Source organism: Semicossyphus pulcher, unplaced genomic scaffold (assembly GCF_022749685.1).
Source record: "Semicossyphus pulcher isolate SPU_LCO1_2020_fin unplaced genomic scaffold, fSemPul1.0.p SCAF_8, whole genome shotgun sequence".
Taxonomy (NCBI): domain Eukaryota; kingdom Metazoa; phylum Chordata; class Actinopteri; order Labriformes; family Labridae; genus Semicossyphus; species Semicossyphus pulcher.
Genome location: NW_027211759.1, coordinates 17,051,991 through 17,072,307, shown reverse-complemented (window position 1 = coordinate 17,072,307; position 20,317 = coordinate 17,051,991). Strand labels below are relative to the sequence as shown.

Below are 20,317 nucleotides of genomic sequence, written 5' to 3'. Positions count from 1 at the left end.
TGGGCTGTTTTCTGTTCTTTTGGTCATTTCCAGTAAGCCTGCTCTGGTAGTTATGCAGCAACTTAGTCGTTTATCCAGCGGAGAAACAGTCAGGAAGGATACACACCCTCTGGAATACACACAGCAATGCAAACCGACAGATCACAATTAAACTAGCGGTTTTGGTGAGCGGATTTAACAGAAGGGTGGTGGATAAGCAGACCCACTGACCCTCCATCAGTAAGCAGATTACTCTTTATCACAAAGAATGCTCAGGATTCAGTCTGCAACAATAACAGACAGCAGACTGATCTGCTGTAATCAAAGTAAGGAATGACAGAGACCTGAAGAAAATGATTAAAACTCGACCCTTAAGTTCTAGATCATTATTTTTGAAGGACACTAAGAAGTTACATATGTTGTACGCCCAGCCAAACATTATTAAAACCCACAGATTACATTCTTACTGTGGAGAACACGAACTTCTTTGGATATTCATAGCCAGGCTAAATTTTGGAGAAATGTGCATAAAGAAATGCACAATACATATCTGCATTTTTAAAATGTTGCAACCATAAAATCAAAGGTTTTGGTTTAAATATTTCATCCAGTTTATCAGCATAGTTTAAATAGATTGTTGAAATTAGCATTATTCTTTGCAACCAAGGGATGGAACAATAAGCTGTAAACAGATCCAGCAGACACAGAACAACAATAAAGTTTATTTGCTTCTGACCATAGAATCAAATCAAATCTAGAATTCACTCTTCTGTTTTGGTCTCCACCGACTCCAAAGGAAAAGAGCTTTTCTTTAGCTGTTCTTTGAATGTTCAACCAGGTAGTGGCTCAGTTTGACAATGTGTTTCAGAGTTGTTTGATTGACAGGTGCAGCTTGAAACAAGGTCACGGGGGCCATGAGAGTGAACCTAAACAGCAAAAGTGCAAGCCATAAAAAAACAAACACAAGCAGAACGATGCTAAAAACACGAGAGCGCAGCTGTGGGCCATCTATCTCTGGGTTTCTGCTCAGAGAGTATTCACAGACTCAAACAGAGCATTAATAGTGAACTTTAATGGAAAGAAAAGGTGGTAAGTTTGTTTAGGGGTTAAAGAAGTATTTAATGTGTTATTTTAGCTTAAACCACATGTCAAAAATATTTCACTTAAGAGGTCAAAACTCTAGAAACACTTTTAATATAAAGAACAATGAATGGTGATAGAATGATTTGTTTTGGCTCTAATCAATTGTAATATTTTTTACACTGGAAATAATTTATAAAATACACCAAAAAAAGTATTTACTATGACATTTCGAATACAACAGACAAAAGTCTCTCTGCAGAAATAAAAATGCATCCACAGCGTCATTTATCAGCATCAGAATCAGCTTTATCACAGGCTTTTAACACTCAGTAAGTGATGAATCCCCAGCGTTCATTTATGTGCGCGTGTATGTTTGTGAGCGTGCGCGCGAGCTCCATCCATTGCCCCGCCCTGAACTCGAGGAGTCCCCACTTATCTACTTCATATGAAGAAAGAGGAGGAGGAGCCCTTCCGTGACGTCAACGTATCCCTCCCACTCAGCTTAAATTTACATTTTCTATGGGTCCTGACTGAGAATGTGTGTGTGTCTGCGTGCGGGAGCTATTGAACAGTTTACTAAAGCAGAGTCGCGCGGACACACCTCAAGCCCCAAGAAGTGATCCGGGGACGCGCTGATGTGACCTGAACCACTTTGTCGTTTGAAATATTAAACAACTTGACTTGGAGAAGTCGCGTCGGGGTCGACTTTGAGGTAGGTGTGTATGTGTTTGTGTCTGGCGCTCGTGCTTTTTTTTCTGTGGGGTTGTTTCACGAGCGCACCAACAAAAGCGGCACGTTTTTAACAGTCTGTTTCATCCCACCGACAAAAGCAGCATGTTTGGGTTAAAAACTGGACAGTTTAAAGGAGGAAAAAAAGAGTGTGGAGAGAGAGAATGAGATTGCAAAACACAAACTCTTGTTTCATTGTCTCCTTTTGTTGCAGCGCATGACTGTAGCGGACGGGACAGTGGGGAACAACACGTTGGGGTTGTACAGCACGTACAGGCTTGTTACATTTACTTTGAAGGAACAGATTGTAGCCTGTTATTGGCAATTGATGCTTTGTGTTCAGGGAGAAGAATAGTGGGAGAAAAATAACAGCGTTTTTTAATCCTAGTTTGTCTGTGGTGTTCAGAGAAGATGTTATTGGGACTTGTGCTCACACATTTATATTACATTTTGTAATATTTTTACACAATTCTCCTAAAATAAAGAAGTTCCATCAATTCCAATGTATAGATTTGTCTTAGAAGGCTTGCTGTTTTCAACTTATTTTTTATAATAGCATGCAAACAATAATGTAATGTCAGATCTTGAAATGATGCCTGCTTTTGAGACAAACAGCTTAAAAAAGGGACCATATTTTATGAATGAGCTGTATCTGAAATCATCATGTGTGAGTAATAGCACAGCAATGACTGCTGCTGCTGTGTGTGTCAGAGCACATGGCTTCAGTCAGAGCTGACACACTGGCCTTCTCTGTCATGAAGCCAACTGTCATGTGAAGAGGTTTGTGTTTGTGATATCATGTGGCAACAGGTCTGAAAGTACAAACTCATGGCGTTTCTACTTCACAGTGGATGTTACTGTTCTTAAGTCTGGGAGAGCTGCTTTCAAACTTTAACAGGACGTTAAACAAACAGGGTCCAGATAGAGGGTGGACTGTGTGTGTGTGTGTTTGAAGGGTGGAGGCGCAATAGCAGCCTGTCAAATATACAACCAGGCAGTTTAACATGTGAGGTAGTTTAACTTTGGGTCAGTAGACGTGTTCAAAGCAGGTGGTATGAGCGTTCCTGTCTAAGTGCAGAGCTTTCGTTGAGTGTGGATGCGTGTGCGCAAGGAGGGGAAACTTTCTCGCACATGTGTTAGTCATTTGGAGGGGGAGTTTGCTAAACGATTTACATCTGTTTTCTGATCTTTGAACCCCCTCCTTCCCTCCTCTCTCCTGTTTCTCTTACTCGGCCTCTCTTGCTGTCTTCTGTTTCCCGTAAGGGCTGATGCTGTCACCGTACATGTGTGTATGTGTGTGTGTTTTGCAACTAGAATGCCCTCTCCTCCATTATTACTGCACTCAAAGGAATTAAAATATGTGAATAAGATGAGTTTCCATCCTATAACAGCATGTGTCCATTAGTGGTTGTGGGTCATTTTTAAGATGTATCATTATCAAATCTGAGCCCATGTCAAGGGCTCAACCTGACCTCAAATATCCAGGTATTTGGGTCAGGAATTGGGTGTGTGTCCACGAGGGGTAACCGGCAACCGCATGTGTGTCGACAGTATTATCTCCGACAGTGCTGCTGGTCTGTCTGTGGGCACAAAATCTTCATTACTCAGCAGAACGCGCTGATCCTTAAGACCCACACTGCATGAGACAAAGTGTTACAGTGTGTGTGTGTTTCATGACCAGGCTCTGTTACAGGGTTTATCACAGACATTTTGTTCGCTGGTGGCGATGCTTTAAAGTCTGTCCCCCTGTAATGAGCCATGTAAACAAAGACTGAGGTTTCAGAGGCTCTCTGTAATGAGAGTGGAGTCGTCATGGTTTTAGCAAACACGTCTCCACTCTGTCCAGGTCCAGTCTGCGAGGAGACTTTTTGATTTGTGCCGTGGTTTGTTTCCTTGACTGTGAATTGTTTAAGATTGTATAAATTTGTCGGTGCAGAACGCGTGTCTCGAAACTGGTGCCAAACAATACTTTGTTTCAAGCGCCTTCCTTTAGAAAAGCAGCAATGTTGTAACACAAATTGACAAGACAAGCAACCCTTTTCCCAACTTCAAACCATGTAACCTTGAAAAAGTTGTAACCTGAAACAACTGCAACATTAACTGACGTACTTTAAAACATTTTCTACGAAGTAGAATATTAACCTTCGGAGAAAAGGTGTGGAGCAACTGTTTAGACCGCAATCTTCCAACGAAAAGGATCATTAGACGTCTGGATGTTGTGCCACCTCTGCTACATAACTTCCTGAAGTACATGGAGAAGGTTTGAAGGTTGTCTAACAACTTGTTATAGTTACTTATCCTTAAACTTCACAAGCACATTTTAGTTTGCAACTGAAAACACACTTTGTAACCCATCATTATGTAAAACATCTCCATTTATCGAACATCATGAGAACACTTCTATGACATGAAACAAACCTTTGGGGAGAGAGAGCAAACAGTGATGGAGAATTATTGAGGGGCTGTTGTCATTTACAGCCTAAATTTATCTCAACACATGATATATTAGGGTAGTTTGCCACCTCAGCTAAATAATTTCCTGATAGGACACCGTGAGAACATCAGATGCGAACAATTGATGCTGTTTTTTGATACACATTTAAGTGGGTACTGCAGCCCTGCATGAGCCTGGATTGTGCAAAACACGAGTGATGCAATCACCGATCTGTTTACACTCTGCTGTAGTTATGTTGCCATGGTTTTAGATTATAATGTCATGATTCAGGTATTGAGTTTCCTAATAGAGAGCTGGTGTGGGATGGAGTGTGTTTGTGCACGTGTGGCAGAGGTTGCTCTGAGTTGAACAGGATCAGGACTGCATTCTGATTTACTCAGAACATAGAGATAAGATGTTCCCTCTCGAGTGAAACACACCTACAGAGCCTCGGCTTCTCAAACATTCCCATTGATTTTCCTGCTGTTATGCTGCAGCTTCAATCACAATAAAGCACCATTACTGTGCTGACCACTTTGCGTAGAGTCTTGGAGAATGGATGACACACACGCATGCACGCACACAGACTGTAAATGCCTTCCTCCTCGCTGCTTGTTAGGTTGAAGTATAGAGGGATTGGGAGTCGGAGCTGCATGAATTGGATTAAGCCCTTTTGTAAGTCAAGATATATGATGCTGTCTTATTATTACAAACACAAACAGGAACATACGCCCATGAAAGAGCGGAGCCACTATTTCTGGTGCAGCCTGAAGCCAACAGTTCTGTTTATATCCATACGGGCTTTGGAAAGTTTCTCCAGACAATGAAACCACGTGACTGTCCGCACTAAAAATATGCTCCTTATATTTTGTGTCATATCGAGCATAAAGCACAGAGAACAAAGACTCCTCATTTGTCCTGTTTGTGGACACCTGCTTACCTCATTATAAATCTGCTGTGCACCCCTGTGTGTCTGTCTGTCTGGCTAACTGTACATTGTCTGGTTGCCCAAGGTAACAGTTGTTATTGGGGGGTTTCTCTACCAGCATGTAAACAAAGGAGAACCTCCTAAATCCTCCCCGGTGTGCCCCCCAGCCAATCAGATTAGAGCTCCCAGCTGGGCTCAGCCAGTAGACGGAGAGGAGGGGGCGGGACTCTGCTCCATGAGGCAAAAACAGGAGTAAAGCACAAAGCTTTGAATCTGGAGCAGGAACAGACAGCAGAGCCATAACAAAGACTCTTCCTTTATGAGCGAACGGTACTTCGCAACACCGAGGCAGACGAAACGGCTGCGGCTTTTTTACTATACGGCTTTTACACCTCTAAAGAGGCAGATATTGGAGCTGCTGTTAAAAGGGTGATGTTTGTAGTAGTAGTAAATGAGCACATGTTTACATCTCAGGGAGGAGGAGCCACATAAAAGACACACATGTTTGCCCTCTTTACTTTGGGAGCGTCTATGAAGTCTGATCTGTGCGTGTGTTGCGCATATGTCGACGTCCACCTGTTCTCCTCAGGCCTATACGTATACATACAGGAGCATGTGTCGGTCAGCTGTGAGAGAGTATAGACCAGCCTTTTGTGTATGACTGACAGGTGTGACCCCCCCCTCGCCGATAATTCAGGACATGTGTTCGGATTTTGGTGCGAGTAAGCACTTTGATTTTAACCTTTTAAAGCGAGGATCCAAGTGTTTCTGTCACTCAAAGATGTCACTGTGTGAACACAGGTCACTTGGTGTGTGTTTGCGCGCCGCTACATGTAAATGCTGTTGTGTGCTCGAAGCAATAATCACTTTGCAGGTTCATCACATTCCTACAGTGTGACTCAAAGTGGTGTCTGTGCCTTTTCAATCCATCCCATTCACTCTGTAATCTGCCTCAGCCCGGGGCTCACAACGTGCGGAAACAGGACCGTGCCCGAAGCACCGCGTTGTACAACTTCAGTCATGTCTGAACACAAAGTACAGCCAGAGATCACAGCCAAACATGATCCGTTTGCACTCATCATCCTAACATTAAAAGATGACAGTTGGACTTGTTGAATGTGTTGAAAGATCTCTCAGATACAAGCTCATGTTGCAGTCGACTCTAAAAGCGAGATATGGACGCAGTCAAACCCGCATTCTTATCAGACAAGACCAAATGCAGCCACTGCGGTTATCTGAAAGATGCAAGACACAGAGGGATGGAAAGTAACACACAAACAGATTTGAAGAGCTACAGCCACAAGAGAAAGCTATTTCCAAGACCAGAACCGCATTAACATAGCACAAACGATGACTGCCAAAGTAATGAAGCTACTGTTTTGTTTTGTTTCATCACATTTTAAATGGAGAACAAGAACTATCTCGTGCAGAACATCTGAGAGGAAGAGTTTTAAAGTTTCCGCTATTTCTGCATGTTATGCAAAATGACATTGTGCGATCAATAACAAAGGCCTTTATGTGCAGGGATAGTTTTAACTTCCTTTTGTTTCTCTCTCCCTCAGCTTCAGTTCCTTTTTAATGTCCTGATTCCTGAAGAGCTTTACCCCTTTAAATGCACAGACATCATGAGAAAATGTGATAGAAAAGCTTTATCTATACCCGTTAAAGTTTGCTTAAGAGTACTTAAGAGTATTTTTATTTAATGAATGCGTTGCTTGAATTTTATTCTAAAGGCGTGTCCGACAGTTTGAGCGTTATTCTTGCAGTTGCAACCCCAGAGGTGTCAGACTTTTGAGCAGAAAACATAATTAAAAACATAAAGCAAAGCGTGAAGTACGCTTACTTACATAACAGACAAGTACAACAAGGCTTTTTGGTTTCGATGAGTTTCTCTAATAGAAAGATATCAATATACTAAAGAGCAATGAATACATCTCATGTTAAAACTGGGAAGGAAAGACTAAGGCCGGAGATAAACTTGCTTTTTAACCTTGTGTTCGCGTACACAACCGTCTGCGTCATGAATGTAATTGTTCACAAACTTGTGCACGCACTACGTGGGTTACTGGAGGATACCTCTAGAGGGCACACCAGAGAGCTCAGGCTGTATGCAACTACCGTATGTGCGGGATGTAAACAACAGACAGTGGAGGAGGTTACTGTCATGTTCATTCTGAGATCACGGCAGAAAAAGCGACGGCTTTTGTGTAATTTGTGGACAGAACACGCCGTCGGCACCGTCCCTGCTGCATTTCTCCGACATTTTCCTCCGTGCACGGACGTAACGCTCACAGACTTGTTTCCATTTAGTTTTGCAGGTTTCCACATCGACGTCTTAATTGGAACTTATCTGTCGCCAGCTGTTTTAACCGGCATGTTTGTCACTGTGCAGTGGTAATGACACACCGTACAGATGTGGATATTGCAGACTTGGTTTATCAGCTTGTCTTCAGAACTTTCTGCCATTGTTGTTCCTGCTGTGTTGACCCTGTCACATCCCCTCTACACTGCCCCTACCGTTCATGTGCACACTACATCTCACAAATGTGTAGTGTTAATTTTTGAGTATAGCACAACTGACGCTTCAAACAGATGAAGGGAACGTGCTGCAGCCATCATGCGCACATGAGCGCATAGTTAAAAGCAAGTATATCTCCAGTGTTTTGGCAGTCTCTGACTTTAAGCTTCCTTTTAGCTTCCTAAGCTACATGAGCAAGAGAATAGATCAGAAGGTGGTGCTTTTATCAGTGTTTATTTCTTATCATGAACAAAGCAGGTTATGTTTTTAGCGGGAGTTGTCATGGCGATAAACCTGAATATAAAGTGAACCGCCAGTGTAGCCCTGAAAACCCAGAGATCACCCTGAGGCTACGTCGCTAACTGCCAGTTTGGCTTCTTAGTACAGGCCTCAGTTCGACTCAGGAGAGTTGACAAGAAGGAACATGTTTTTACAGCAAATGTTGGGTAATCAGAGGGATGACATCACTTAGTTGGAGGGAGAGAGCATTGGTCAGATGTTTTTCTCTATTAGTCCTGCCTGTCAGGCGTAGTGATTAGTTTGGGTGTTTACTTTTCATCATGACAGTCTGAAGGGCCGCCTAGAATTCCCTTAATGACATCATATATATTACTGTGTGGCTAAAGCTCATGCCTCCCTCTCATGATGCACTGTGTGTTACTTCATCCCCGCTCTGTGTGGGTGTTTGTGCATGGATGCGCATCTGTGCTTTATGAACCCTAAAACCCTGATTGTAAATTCCAGTACCCCCTCGTCTCCCTAGTGACATCATCGTATTGTGGGAAGCAGGGTGGATGCTTTCGTAGGTCAGAACATGATGAGGCCCTCTGCGTTCCCCCAGCCCCTCTCCTCCTCTGCTGCAGACCCCCACTCCGATCCAACGCCAAGGCAGGAAATACGAAACAGATCTCGAACCCCCGAGCATACTTTGGAGGAACCGCTCTCCTTGTACTCTCCGTCTTTGGTTGTTTCTACCTCATGTCTTCTCATGATTCAGACCTCTTTAATTTCATCACACACTTTTTTATGTATTAGATGTATTTACAGTCTGAGTATACTTTAATAACGATCACATCTTCATTCACCGCATACCAGACGTCCTCCGAGGCCTGGTTGTAACTATAACTCTGAGCGCTTACTCAATCCAAGCTCAATTTCTTGATAGCAGTTACAGCAGCTGAACTTTGCGTTGGCATTGTGTGCACACAGGAACATGTTCGTGCTCCAGACTAGTTCATCGTGTTCATGAGTTCTCTTATCTCAACGGCTGCCTCTGTCTCTGGCATGAACACGCAGGACACTTTTTTCCTGAGGGGGAACTCGAGTGTCACGTTATTTTGCTTACACACGCACATACAGGACTACGCTGATACAAACGCTGTGCATATGTTGGCTGTTTCTCTTTTTTTTATAGTTCACACTGCTTCATTGAATATGCGTGATGGTGAAAGAACAATGTGTTTGATTCTGAGCGCGCATGTACGTCACTCCGCTGCCCATCATGATTTATGTGTCTGCACAGGGAGAGCTTGTAAATGAGCGTGTACGTACGCAGGGCCTGTCCGGGAAGTGAGCTCATTGTCACTATTAGGCACTCTCAGCTCCTTCACTTATTCTGTCACTTTCTCCCAGACACACTCACACCCCTGCTCTCCCCCCCCCCCCCCCCCCCCCAGCTGTCAGTTAAAAGCTCATCTATCTGTGTGTGTGTTTAATTAGGGCCTCCCTTATTTATGGCTGAATGGCCGCTTCATTAACGGAGAGGCTACGAGGCGCACACTCTGATATGTCCGGTTTGTTCACACAGCAAGGGGGGATTGGGTGTGTGAGGGAGAGAGAGAGAGAGAAAGAAAGGGGTGTGGGGGTTGCTTTAGGGGTTTTTGATGATGCAATTTCCCCTGAGGGGAGGACCTCCCATCTGTGAGAGGAAGAGACAGGGCCAAAGAACGATAAAGGAGACTGAACGAGAGGAACTATATGGGACAGCTCGGAGATATCAGGACAAGAGAGAAAATTAAGTTTTAATCTTACTCAACAATGAGTAAATAAATGAATTTACTTTGCTTTCCCAAACAGTGCATTAACAGTAAATCAGGATGCTATAATACTGATCAGTCCTATATTATAAACCTGAATACCTCTGAATATCTTCAAGCAGGATGCTGTTAAATAAATAAATCCTGGCTGATTATGGAGTGGGCGTGGTCAGCCATGTGTTCACAACCAATGACAGCTGACAGTCCGGCCCCACCCTGCGCAGCGCTCTGGATGGTCTGCTCTGTGTGTCTGCATCCTGGTGGAGGACAGGAGGGTCACATGGTGTAGCAGGCCACCAGCTGCTCTCCTCCCCGTCCTTTGCTCTGACTCCTGAGGCTGCAGCAGGAAGAAGGTTCTCTGTTGTCTCAAGAGGGCCAGACCACGTCATTTTTATGTCTTCTAACCCGTCTGTCCAACTTGGCCCTCGTCCCGACATCGAGTTATCAACCTCTTTTTATCCTCTCTTCTTTTCCATGCTTGTATCAGTCCACGTTTTATAATTGATTGGCTTTACTGTAGTATTATTTGTCTTCTTCCTGGCAGTGAAGCTAAGTAAAAGCTCTGGTAATGGCCAATTTAGGTTCTTCTTCCCGTCCTTCATCGCTCGCTCTGCACGTTTGTGGTCTGCTCTGCTGGGTTAGACCAAGAGGAAATCTTTAATGCATAGACTTTTTGTTAACTGGACATATGCTTTTTTTATTTGCGTACAAGCTAAGTGTAAAGACTTTTTGAACCAACAATGACAGTTTTTTACTTAATTTATATTAACAGTAGGGTTTGGAATCACAGGGTAACTCGTGATACGTGGCCCACGATAACGATAATATCACTATACAGTGATTCTGCGATAATTGATATATTGCAAGACAATCATAAAATGATCCATCACGATATCTGATTCACCCAAGAATATGTCCATTAAAAGGTAAAGTGCAGCATTAATGTATTTATTCACTGCAATTTGTTGTCAGTTTCACAGAATTTGACACAGACTGAAAACACGCGAACACGGTTTCATCTCAGTTTGTCAGTTAAATTTACAGAACTAAAGAGCAACTGTTAAACAAATTAGGCTGGTGCATCTCTAAACTTTCTTCACCGCTGTCAGATATTATCCCACTGTCTTCTTCTTCTTCTTTTATCCTGCTGTCAACGTCTTCTTCGGCCAATTTATTTCCGTTCCCGTTACCCTCATTCATGTCAGCGCCACCACGAGGAGTCATAAAGTATTGACGTGGTGCCAGCCTAACGATAATTGTATTCCAAGAGTCAGGGCGATGATGTAATGCCGTATCAATATTTTGTCCCAGCCCTACTTAACAGATATATGCACCTGAAAATTATGTAGGCAAGGGACAAGATCTTTGGTTTGTAGTCTAAGTAGTATTGTCCAATCACGTTCCAGCAGGCTTTGGTTGTTCAAGAGCAAAAGAGGCACGGCATTCCGCTTTAATGCAATCCTGGAACCCATCAGCTACATGTATGATGATCAAGCTTTTTCTGTTTACTTCTTTAAACCAACACCAGTGAATCTCCTTACAGAAAACAATTTTGTCGTAGACGTCGTCTCTCTACTCCAACACGATTCTTCTGTCTCAGGTTGCAGGTCAGATTTTTAACAAAGACCAGCGCACAGAAAAGGAAGTCCGGATGTTTTATCACTTATAAAACTGGTCGCTGCCTTCAGGGAAAGTCACGAAAACTTGGGCGTCACTCCCAGAGAGAACACAGGCGTTAGATCTTTCAATCAATCTCAGAACCCATCGGCCATCATCTAACTAAAATAACCTTTGAACCCAACAATACCTCCTTTTAACTTGTTAGTTTCGGATTTTCACAAAGAGCAAACACAAAGCAATATTTGCTCATTGGAAGTTGTCCATGTGAGTCCAATATTCACGGTCCTGTTAGCTCTGCTTGTCAGCTTACCAAAACATAGGAGACAAATATCTGGCTCGTTAGCTGCTAACTTTGCTAACTGTTTGGCGCTCAGCATCCAGCATACAGTGGGTTTATCTGAGGTTTTTTGTGCTAAAAAAAGGTGCCAGAGCCTAAAGAAGACGTGTTAAACCTCCGTCGCGCTCAAATTAACTGCCACTTCAAAGTCTTGAAACTTGAAGGTGTGGTTGTACTTTGACAGTAACTCTTTCCTGTGTCACTAACCAAAGTGTATGTGCGACAGCAGGTTACCATGGCAACTCGGAGACAATGACAGTTGAGAGGGGAAATTGAGAAATGAGCCCCCGTATTATGAATGCCAGTCTTTGTGCGCGTGAACTCATATAGCAGAGCTGGCGGCGCTGATGCAATCACTTGGCAGCGTGCAGGCACTTTATCCTGCAAAGATAAGTCATTCTATCAGCTCTAATGCAAACCTGCCGCTGTGAGGTACACTGTCGCAGTCACTGGTGCAAACACATTCGTCCTGTTACTTTCTGTTTTTAAAGTTAAAAAAAGCTCCTTAACTCACCTTTTATTTTCACCTTTATACAGAGATAAGAAAAGTCTCTGCTTCTTCGTGGATTTAACTTTCTGCACTACTTTTGGTATTTTTCCTTCATGATTGATCCGATATTTCCTGAAGATGGCTGATTATGAAATATGACTTTCCCCAGTTTATATTAGATCGCGGTTACACACGGGTCATGAGGACAACAGGGTGAAGTTGAGTGAAGTAAACAAAGGAAAGCACTTTCTGTCTGACTCCCTCTTTTCTCCCAGACTCTCCACTGACCCACTTTTCTCTCCTTTCCTTTCCATTGTTTCCACCGACTTTCGTCTCATTTTTCGTTCCTGCAGTCTGGGATGTTTTAAACACTCTAAAAGCTGCACCCTTTCTCCTGGAGATTCAGGTCTTTGGAGTCTCATTATCTGTGTGTGTGTGTGTGTGTTGCCTGTGCTGTTAGGGTGTGTTTAGTTTTAACGGGATTCCTGGAACAGTAGAACATGTTGTCCTAAGAACTGTGTGTCGTGATCGACGCACTGACGCGCTTCAGGCCTGCTTTTATACCTTTTGTTTTACAGATCTCTTGCAGACATTGATACATGTACTGTATGTGCTTAAGTAGCTGTTTGTTGCGGGATTGCGTAATTCTGAAACGACACATAGTAAGACCCTCGTTAAAGTACAGATCTTACAGCACAACTGCGCATTAAAAGCCGGTCTTACCTGCCCAACATTGCATGGATCATCTCTTTACATGTTGGACTTTAACTACTAGTAAAACATGTTATCTTTAGCTTTTAAGTAAACCCACAAGAGACTTTTATTATAACATGCAGGGCTACTAGGGATGAGGCCGAATTCTAGCAGGGCTCCAATTTGAGGTTGCAGGTCCCTTTTGAACTCCCCATGTCACTTCCCCTCTCCCTCGGGGCACACAGGAAGTGGGAGCAGATGTGTTAAGCTAACGGACACTTTGACAACACTGCCAGTCTGTAAGTTCCTCTACCCCCTACTGCCAGCAGTAACACACACCGCCTTTGATGTACACAGGCAGCGTGCGCTCACATGCAGCCCTGCACCTCTGCCATCTCACACACACAAACACTGTTACTATGTCGCCAAATGAACTGTGACTGGCATGTTTCTAACAAGATTAAAGCCAATGTTGTAGTATGTAGATGAACATACTTGTATAACATAGTAAAAGGGACAGATTTATAAATATTATCTTCACAATCTTGACCTTAAACGCAAGATTTTACATATTTAAGATTTGTGTTTGCATAAGCGCGTAAATGCATTTTTTAAAAGGTTACTAATCCAAGATTAGAAGGGATTACCCCCCGCTATCACTATAGATCACAGCCAACTGGAAAAAGCAGCATTTTCATGTCAACGTTATCCACTTCATACATCAAGCATAATTATCACGTGCTGTATCTCTGCCTTTGTTCTGCAGCGTGCACACAGCATGTTTATCTTTGGCTTCTTTGTTATGTAACTGCAAGTGTTCAAATTCTGGGGTGCAAGAATGTCGACCTCTAGTGGCGTCTCCGCCTCATTACACCAGCTATATGAATGTTTTGGTTTTGAGGACACGCAACCCCACCTCTGTGTGAAACACGTGCAGTTAAATGCATCTTTGAAGCAGCTGAGAGACGTGATTGGCTGGCTTAAAGTTGCAGAACCTCTCTATTTTTTTCAGCCTCTATGAGTCAGTCCTTATCAGGCGCAGACAGGCGGGATTCACTCACAGGCGTTTGACAGCGTGATTGTTAATAAATGAGTCATATCTCAGAATGTGGGAGAAGACATGCACGTGACTCTGAAGTAAAAAGAATGTGCTGTTTTTTTGGTGGACTATTATAAGCCTGTATGTTACAATGTCGTCTTGGTGGCAGCTGTGTAGGACAATTTTATCAAATAAAATGACCTTAAAGTTCCATAAAAGAATTGACAGTGATGATACTCGACAATCATTAAAAATGTGTCTCTTTGGGGGAAAATTGGATACAGACGGGTCTTTGCTTATAGATGCACGTTGAAAGTGAGTAGGAGGGAGTAGAGAGAGAGAGAGAGGGAGGGAGGGAGGGAGAGAGAGAGAGGGAGATAGTGACAGTGTGTGTGTCTGTGTGTGAGCGCAGCTATAAAACAGACTTTGAACTCCAACCAGCTCAGTAGCAGACAGCTGTACAGAACAAAGCACGTCACCCGTGTGAGGCTCTGCAACGCGCTGATAAACAGGACAGCAGGTTTTTAATAGATTTCCTGGAAAATACGTTCAGATTTAAAAATAGCAGAGATGGCGACGATGTTCAGATACCCGGTGTTTCCTCATCTGCAGGGTGAGTTAATCATGACTGAATTATGTGCATATTCGTAACCGTAGATAAGAAAAATAAGCACTTTGCTGTTTGGTCTTACGTGTGGTGAAAATGTTGTAAGGTTCATCTTCTGATGTGTTCATTTAAAACTATTCAGATTGTTTGATATTCCCAGCATGTGTACCATCGGTCTGATGTGAGAGTGGATATTTTCATTGACCAGAGCAGAGTCAGGGAAAAGTGTCACTTTGCTGCCACAGAAGTTCTTTAGTGTGGTGTTATTGTATGTAGTCTGTGACTAACAGGAGGCATTGGTCTAACTTGCTGTATTTCAGGTATGCCATAGCTTTATTATAACCCCTAATGGTCCAGAAATAGTAGCATTCCCACTCATCACCTGGTTAGAAAATCTGTATAAACAGTAAGTTTAAAAAAACTAATATTTGTTTTATTAATAATTAACTATAATGGATTAAAACAGTGGTTATACATTTGTGTACATGAATGGAAATCACTTTGATAAGATAAGATAGAACTTTCTTCATCCAACAACTCAAATATAAGTGAAAATATAAAGTGTATGGGTTAATGCAAAAGAGACGGTGCCTAAAAGAAAAACAACATTACAATAATCATCTACAAAAGTAGGCAAAGTTCTGTTAAGCAATGGAAAGCAGTGGATCAATTCTTTGGATAATACTTTCTGGAGTATTTACATAACTGCGCCTGAAGCGCATTAACTGTGCCGTCCTGTTTTGTCCATTCATTACTCTGTGTATGGATTCTGACAGCAGCGATGTTCATCTTCACTGTGGAACAATTATGTAATTCCAGCCCTGAGTCTCTGTGTCACCATGGAGACCATCCAAAAACTCTGAGCTTATGTGAGAGGATGAGGCAGATGCTCAGGGTTTAATAGGAGTGTCATTTCTCAGAAATGCTAGATCCCTGAAATGTTTGCCCCTGTGATACAGATTTGATTTCCTGCCACCGCTCGATTAGAGCTTCTTAACCCACATCACTGCGATGGTTAAATAAACGTCCTGTTCACTTTGTATCTGTTCATTCAGATCCCTGTGACCCTGGTCTGTCGCTGTCAGCAGGGAGGAGTGTCATGGCGGAGCCCGACTACCTGGACGGAGACTGTGATGAGCTCATCAAACCCAAGAAGCTGATCAACCCGGTCAAGAACTCCCGGAACCACCAGGACCTGCACCGAGAGCTGCTCATGAACCAGAAGAGGTCAGCAGACACTAAAATACCACTTTTTCCACTTAATGTAGTTTGTATTTGTTACCTGGTTCACACACGTGCTACTTTTCAGGAAGCGATTGTTATTTTACAACTATAAAACAAAGTCTTATCGTGGTTTAGTGCACAAAAACAAGACCAGATCAGTGTGCAACCAAGATGGCTCAATTCCAAGCGTGTGATTGGAACAATAATAAAGCTTGTATAGAGAGATATACACGTAAAGCACGTGATTGGATAGATGCCGGTTTTATTCTTTTATTGGTTAGTAAAACTTGATTGTTTCTGGGTCAATATCCGCTTGTTTGTTTATAGCAACAGTATGAAGTTTACCCAGATCCAGAACAGATCAGGGCAAACAAAGAAGAATAGCATGGTGTCCAGATCCTGGATAAATTAGTTTAGCCTCTATAACGCGGGAGGAGTTAATGCAATAACGTTGCAACTTTCTTGTAATTGGCCTTATAGCATCCTTGCAGACTGCAGTGTGTCACTTTAGTTTACTTCACAGGTCCCTCCAACCTCCAGCAGCCGTATTATGTAAAGCTCAGAGTATAAAAGTTTCATTCAAGTGCATTAGTGTGTCAAAAATCAGTTATGTAAAGGTCACACGGACACGCCGGACAGGATGAAGCTGCGCTGGCTGCTGATATAAACACTAGATCATACAACACAGGATTGCTAACAGTCTGCATGTGCACCCATGAATAAACAAACATGCACACAGGGGCCTCGGATCACGCTTTTGACACTTAATGTTATTATTTTGTCTCACCAAACAGTGCCGGCAGCTTTGTGCATGAGCTATAAATAGCTGTGTAAACACACATGCTGTTGACAGCTGTTACATCACAGCAGCGGTGCTCTGTCTCATACAGGTCAAACAGCGAGGTGCTGCGATAGAGATGCAGGCAGGACATTAATGAATGATGGGGAAGAGGCAAGGATGGGAAGGATGAGGAGGACATGGAGGAAAATTGGAGTTATAGGAAAAAATGTTTTGCTGCAGGAAAATGTTTGCAGTCGTCTAGACGAGGAAGTCCTGGAGCATCAGGAGAAGTCTGAGAGACAAATCCTAGTGGGCTTCTGTGGGGATGAGCTTGTTATGATTGGGCTCTATCGCGCTCTGAAAGTATAGAAAGCTCGCCTGCATGGTGGATTAGTCACGCGGAGGAGAGTGGGGAGGGGTGGGAGGAGGGTGGATGGATGCATGGATGGATGGCTGCACGAAGAGAAAAAAAAAAAGTGTTATGTAATCAAGATTACAAAACAATTTCTGGCCGAGGGCCTTTCTCTGCCTATGCTACCTTAGCTGTGATGACCCCTCCCACACACACACATACACACACATATACAGAAGAATGCCAGATATTCCAGCCACCAGGACTGTGAAAGCATTTGAGCAGATGGAGGTATCGATGTGTGGGATTGTGAACACGCATTCTTCCCAGTCTGCTTAGAGGGCGTGCACTCACGGGAGGGGGGTCGTGATTATGTAAACGTTGCCCACGGTGAAAGGAGAGTGGCGTAAGCATCTTTACAGTCTGTCTTATTGCTTTCAGTGACCTTGACCCTCCTCCCTTTCCTGTATGAGGCGCTCGCGCACGGCCTGACCCAATCACCTCCTTCGCTCTGTTGTCTGCTTCGGCCCGTTGAGTGCTTTCATAAGACCCCTCTCTGTCGGGAACAACACGAGTGACTTTAGATAAAGTAGAGCCTTGTTGTTAATTAACTCCCACTGCTTCTTGCAACATCAAGGACTTGGTTATGTAATCTTCAAGATTAAATAATACATTTAATTAAAGCAATGTTGCTGCTAAACTGCAGTCAGGTGGGCGCGCTGTTTTTTGGGTTTTATTTTTTAATGAAGTAGAAGAAGAAGCGAGCAGCCAGTGCCGAGTCAGGCTTCCATGGGAGGAGAATAATCCTGATAATTTGGTTTTAAATTAATTTCTGAACATTTGATTTATGACCCTCGGCTGGCCTCTGTCCGTTTGCTGTTCTTTTTTTGCTCGTGTAGCACTTTATTGTGCCTCCTAATCCTTTGTAGGCTTTACTGTTTATTGGCTTTTTGCATTTCCTAGCTGCCCCCAACCCATCTGTGTTCCTCTCCGTCTCAGACATCCTTACTCATCCTCTGCCCCCACCCTTCTCTCGTGTAATTTGGAGGAGTTTGGAGCATTACATAACACTTGAGACACACTCACACATTACTAAGATGTCCCTGTCCTCTCTTTTTTTATAGTGTTTTTGCATGAGCCCAGTCAGTTGTGTAACAGTCCCTCTTGTTTCCCAAAGAATAGTGCAACTCTCTTTTTCAAAGTTGATTCCAATGCTGGCAAACGCCATCTATTCAAACTGATCAATGTGGAACAATCTGTGAAAAACGACCAGGCCAGAACGCCTAATACAGATCTGCATGTCGAACTAGAACGAGGTCATCATCTGTTACGCATGAATGTGAACGATAATCTCCCTCTGACTGACGTTACAGCGGGTCGTTCGTTAAGCTTTATATTACTAACATGCTGCGTCACTGATTGTTTCCGCACAGGGGTCTGGCTCCTCAGAACAAACCAGAGCTCCAGAAGGTTCTGGAGAAGAGAAAGAGGGAGCAAGTTCTCAAGGCTCAGAAGGAGGAGCAGGAAGCCCACAAGAAGAGGAGCGACCTGGAGATAGAGCTCATGAAGAGGCAACAGAAACTAGAGCAGGTAAATGATTGAAAGAGTAAATGTAAAGCGGTCGCCTGATAAAGCTCATAAATGCAAGGTTTTGACACAAGAAAATGCAGTTTATAGAGTTCACTATCAGCAGATTATCACCCATGTAGTTTATCTAATCTGAATGCCTGTGTTCCTGCAGCAGGAGCTGGAACAACAGAAGAACGAGGAGGAACAGGAGAACACCCCCGAGTTTGTGAAGATGAAGAGCAACCTTCGCAGAACCAAGCAGGAGACCGACGGGGAGGAACGAACCACCTAAAAACCAGCAGGGGTGTCTGGGTCTGGCTGATTTGTGCGCGTGTTTGTGAGCACGGAGATGTCACGAGTGTGTGTACAAAAGAGAGAGAGCGCGAGTGTGCGGGTGGTGGTTACCTAACCGTGGTGCGAGATGAACTTCCTGGCTTTCCCATCCTAGCTGTTCCTCCCTGCAGTGAGGAGAGAGACTTTACAGACTAAAGACCCCCCCTCTGTCTGCCTGCCACGGACCGCCAGTACTCACCTCTGCTCCTCTACACCCTTCCAGCGGCACACAGCACCCCCCTGCAGGAGGGACCTGAACACAGACATGTTACACGCCTTTCAACGAGGGCGATCAAGCTTCCAATGAGCTCTGATGGAGACACAACCAAACACACGCGCGCAGGAATTTTGTCCCCTCTGTTTTCACTCCTCTCTCCACAGAAAGCTGTCGTTTCTCTTTACTGTTATCGATGTTGTTATTGTTGTTGTTTATTTTTTGTCTCATCTTCAGAATCAAATAAGGAAAAGTGGACACTGGATGGACTCTTGAAGCTGTGTAATGTAAAAGCCAAACAAATGTGCTTTTGTTATTTATGTTTGTAGCTTTTAGCCCAGGTTTAGTGGAGGACACTTTTAGTCGTTCTGTATTTTAGTTTGTCTCACAGCATAGTTTATGAAGCCAGAACAGGACAAAGGGAGTGTATGATTGTGTGAAACACTCAACATTTGCTTTATTATTATTTTTTTAAATCCTAAACATGCCATTTCCTCAGCTAACGCATTGTTGAGCAATAGTGGAACTCCCAGGCATGAGAGTGACCTTTTTTCTTTATATATTCTGTTGTTTTGTATAAATAAAAGTGTTACTTAATAAATAATTTAAGATTTTGTTAGGTTGGTCAATAAGAATAAGCCCTGTCTGATCCTCTGTGTGCTTCAATGAACAAAGGACTTGGTGTAGACTATGCCTGTCTAAAATATATAATTGATGGTAGTTCTCGGGATATCTGCATGGCTTCTGAAACATTTCTTCATGGAATTTTATGACTTCAGTATTTCCTCTTTGGAGCCATGTATATGCAGGCAGGTAATTTAAATCAGTAAATCTGAATTAAAGTGACAAATGGTTACACAGTGTGAGAAACTGTGGTAACATAAAGGGCACATTTAGATGTTATTTAAACATCACACACAGTGATAACATTGGTCTTAAATTCTGGGTCTCAAAGAGATAAGAAATATTCTCATGGTTAGAAGCCGTTTTACAACAGCATACCCCTGTGTTTTTCTCCAGAATCTTCTTTTAAATAAACATAATTTTAACATGTTTCATTTATTTTCCCTTTATTTTGTGTGCTGCTGGAGTCTGTGGATTTGTTACCCAACTAAGAGCAAACTTTATTTTCTAATGCAACGTGATGCAAAAAATAACAGCAAAGCAGTACGCTGATCAAACAGAGTCAATCTCTGTGATAAGCTCTGTCTATTTAGTCTGAAGCTGCTGTTGATTTTGCTCACAGACTGCAGCATTCAGATGTCTAGACGCAGGGTTGCAGTATTTGGACCAGAATCAGGGTCTCTGTTATTCTACACACGGTTATCAGAGAAGTAATCGAAAATAGCAA

General features: G+C 43.0%; 1 protein-coding gene across 5 annotated transcripts; it reads left to right on the top strand.

Moving 5' to 3' along the window:
- Positions 1-1,603: 1,603 nt before the first annotated feature.
- fam107b (family with sequence similarity 107 member B) lies at positions 1,604-20,024 on the top strand. 5 transcript variants are annotated; one of them, XM_069687116.1, is made up of 4 exons: positions 1,604-1,774; positions 15,549-15,720; positions 18,284-18,440; positions 18,592-20,024. In XM_069687116.1, the coding sequence occupies exons 2-4, from the start codon at positions 15,593-15,595 to the stop codon at positions 18,709-18,711; spliced, it is 405 nt and encodes a 134-aa protein (XP_069543217.1). In that variant the 5' UTR covers positions 1,604-1,774; positions 15,549-15,592; the 3' UTR covers positions 18,712-20,024. The 5 variants fall into 5 exon arrangements, with proteins under 5 accessions (XP_069543217.1, XP_069543213.1, XP_069543216.1 ...); XM_069687112.1 differs by lacking the exon at positions 1,604-1,774 and adding an exon at positions 14,314-14,499 and having other exon boundaries at positions 18,595-20,024; XM_069687115.1 differs by lacking the exon at positions 1,604-1,774 and adding an exon at positions 14,319-14,499 and having other exon boundaries at positions 15,582-15,720.
- Positions 20,025-20,317: the final 293 nt, after the last annotated feature.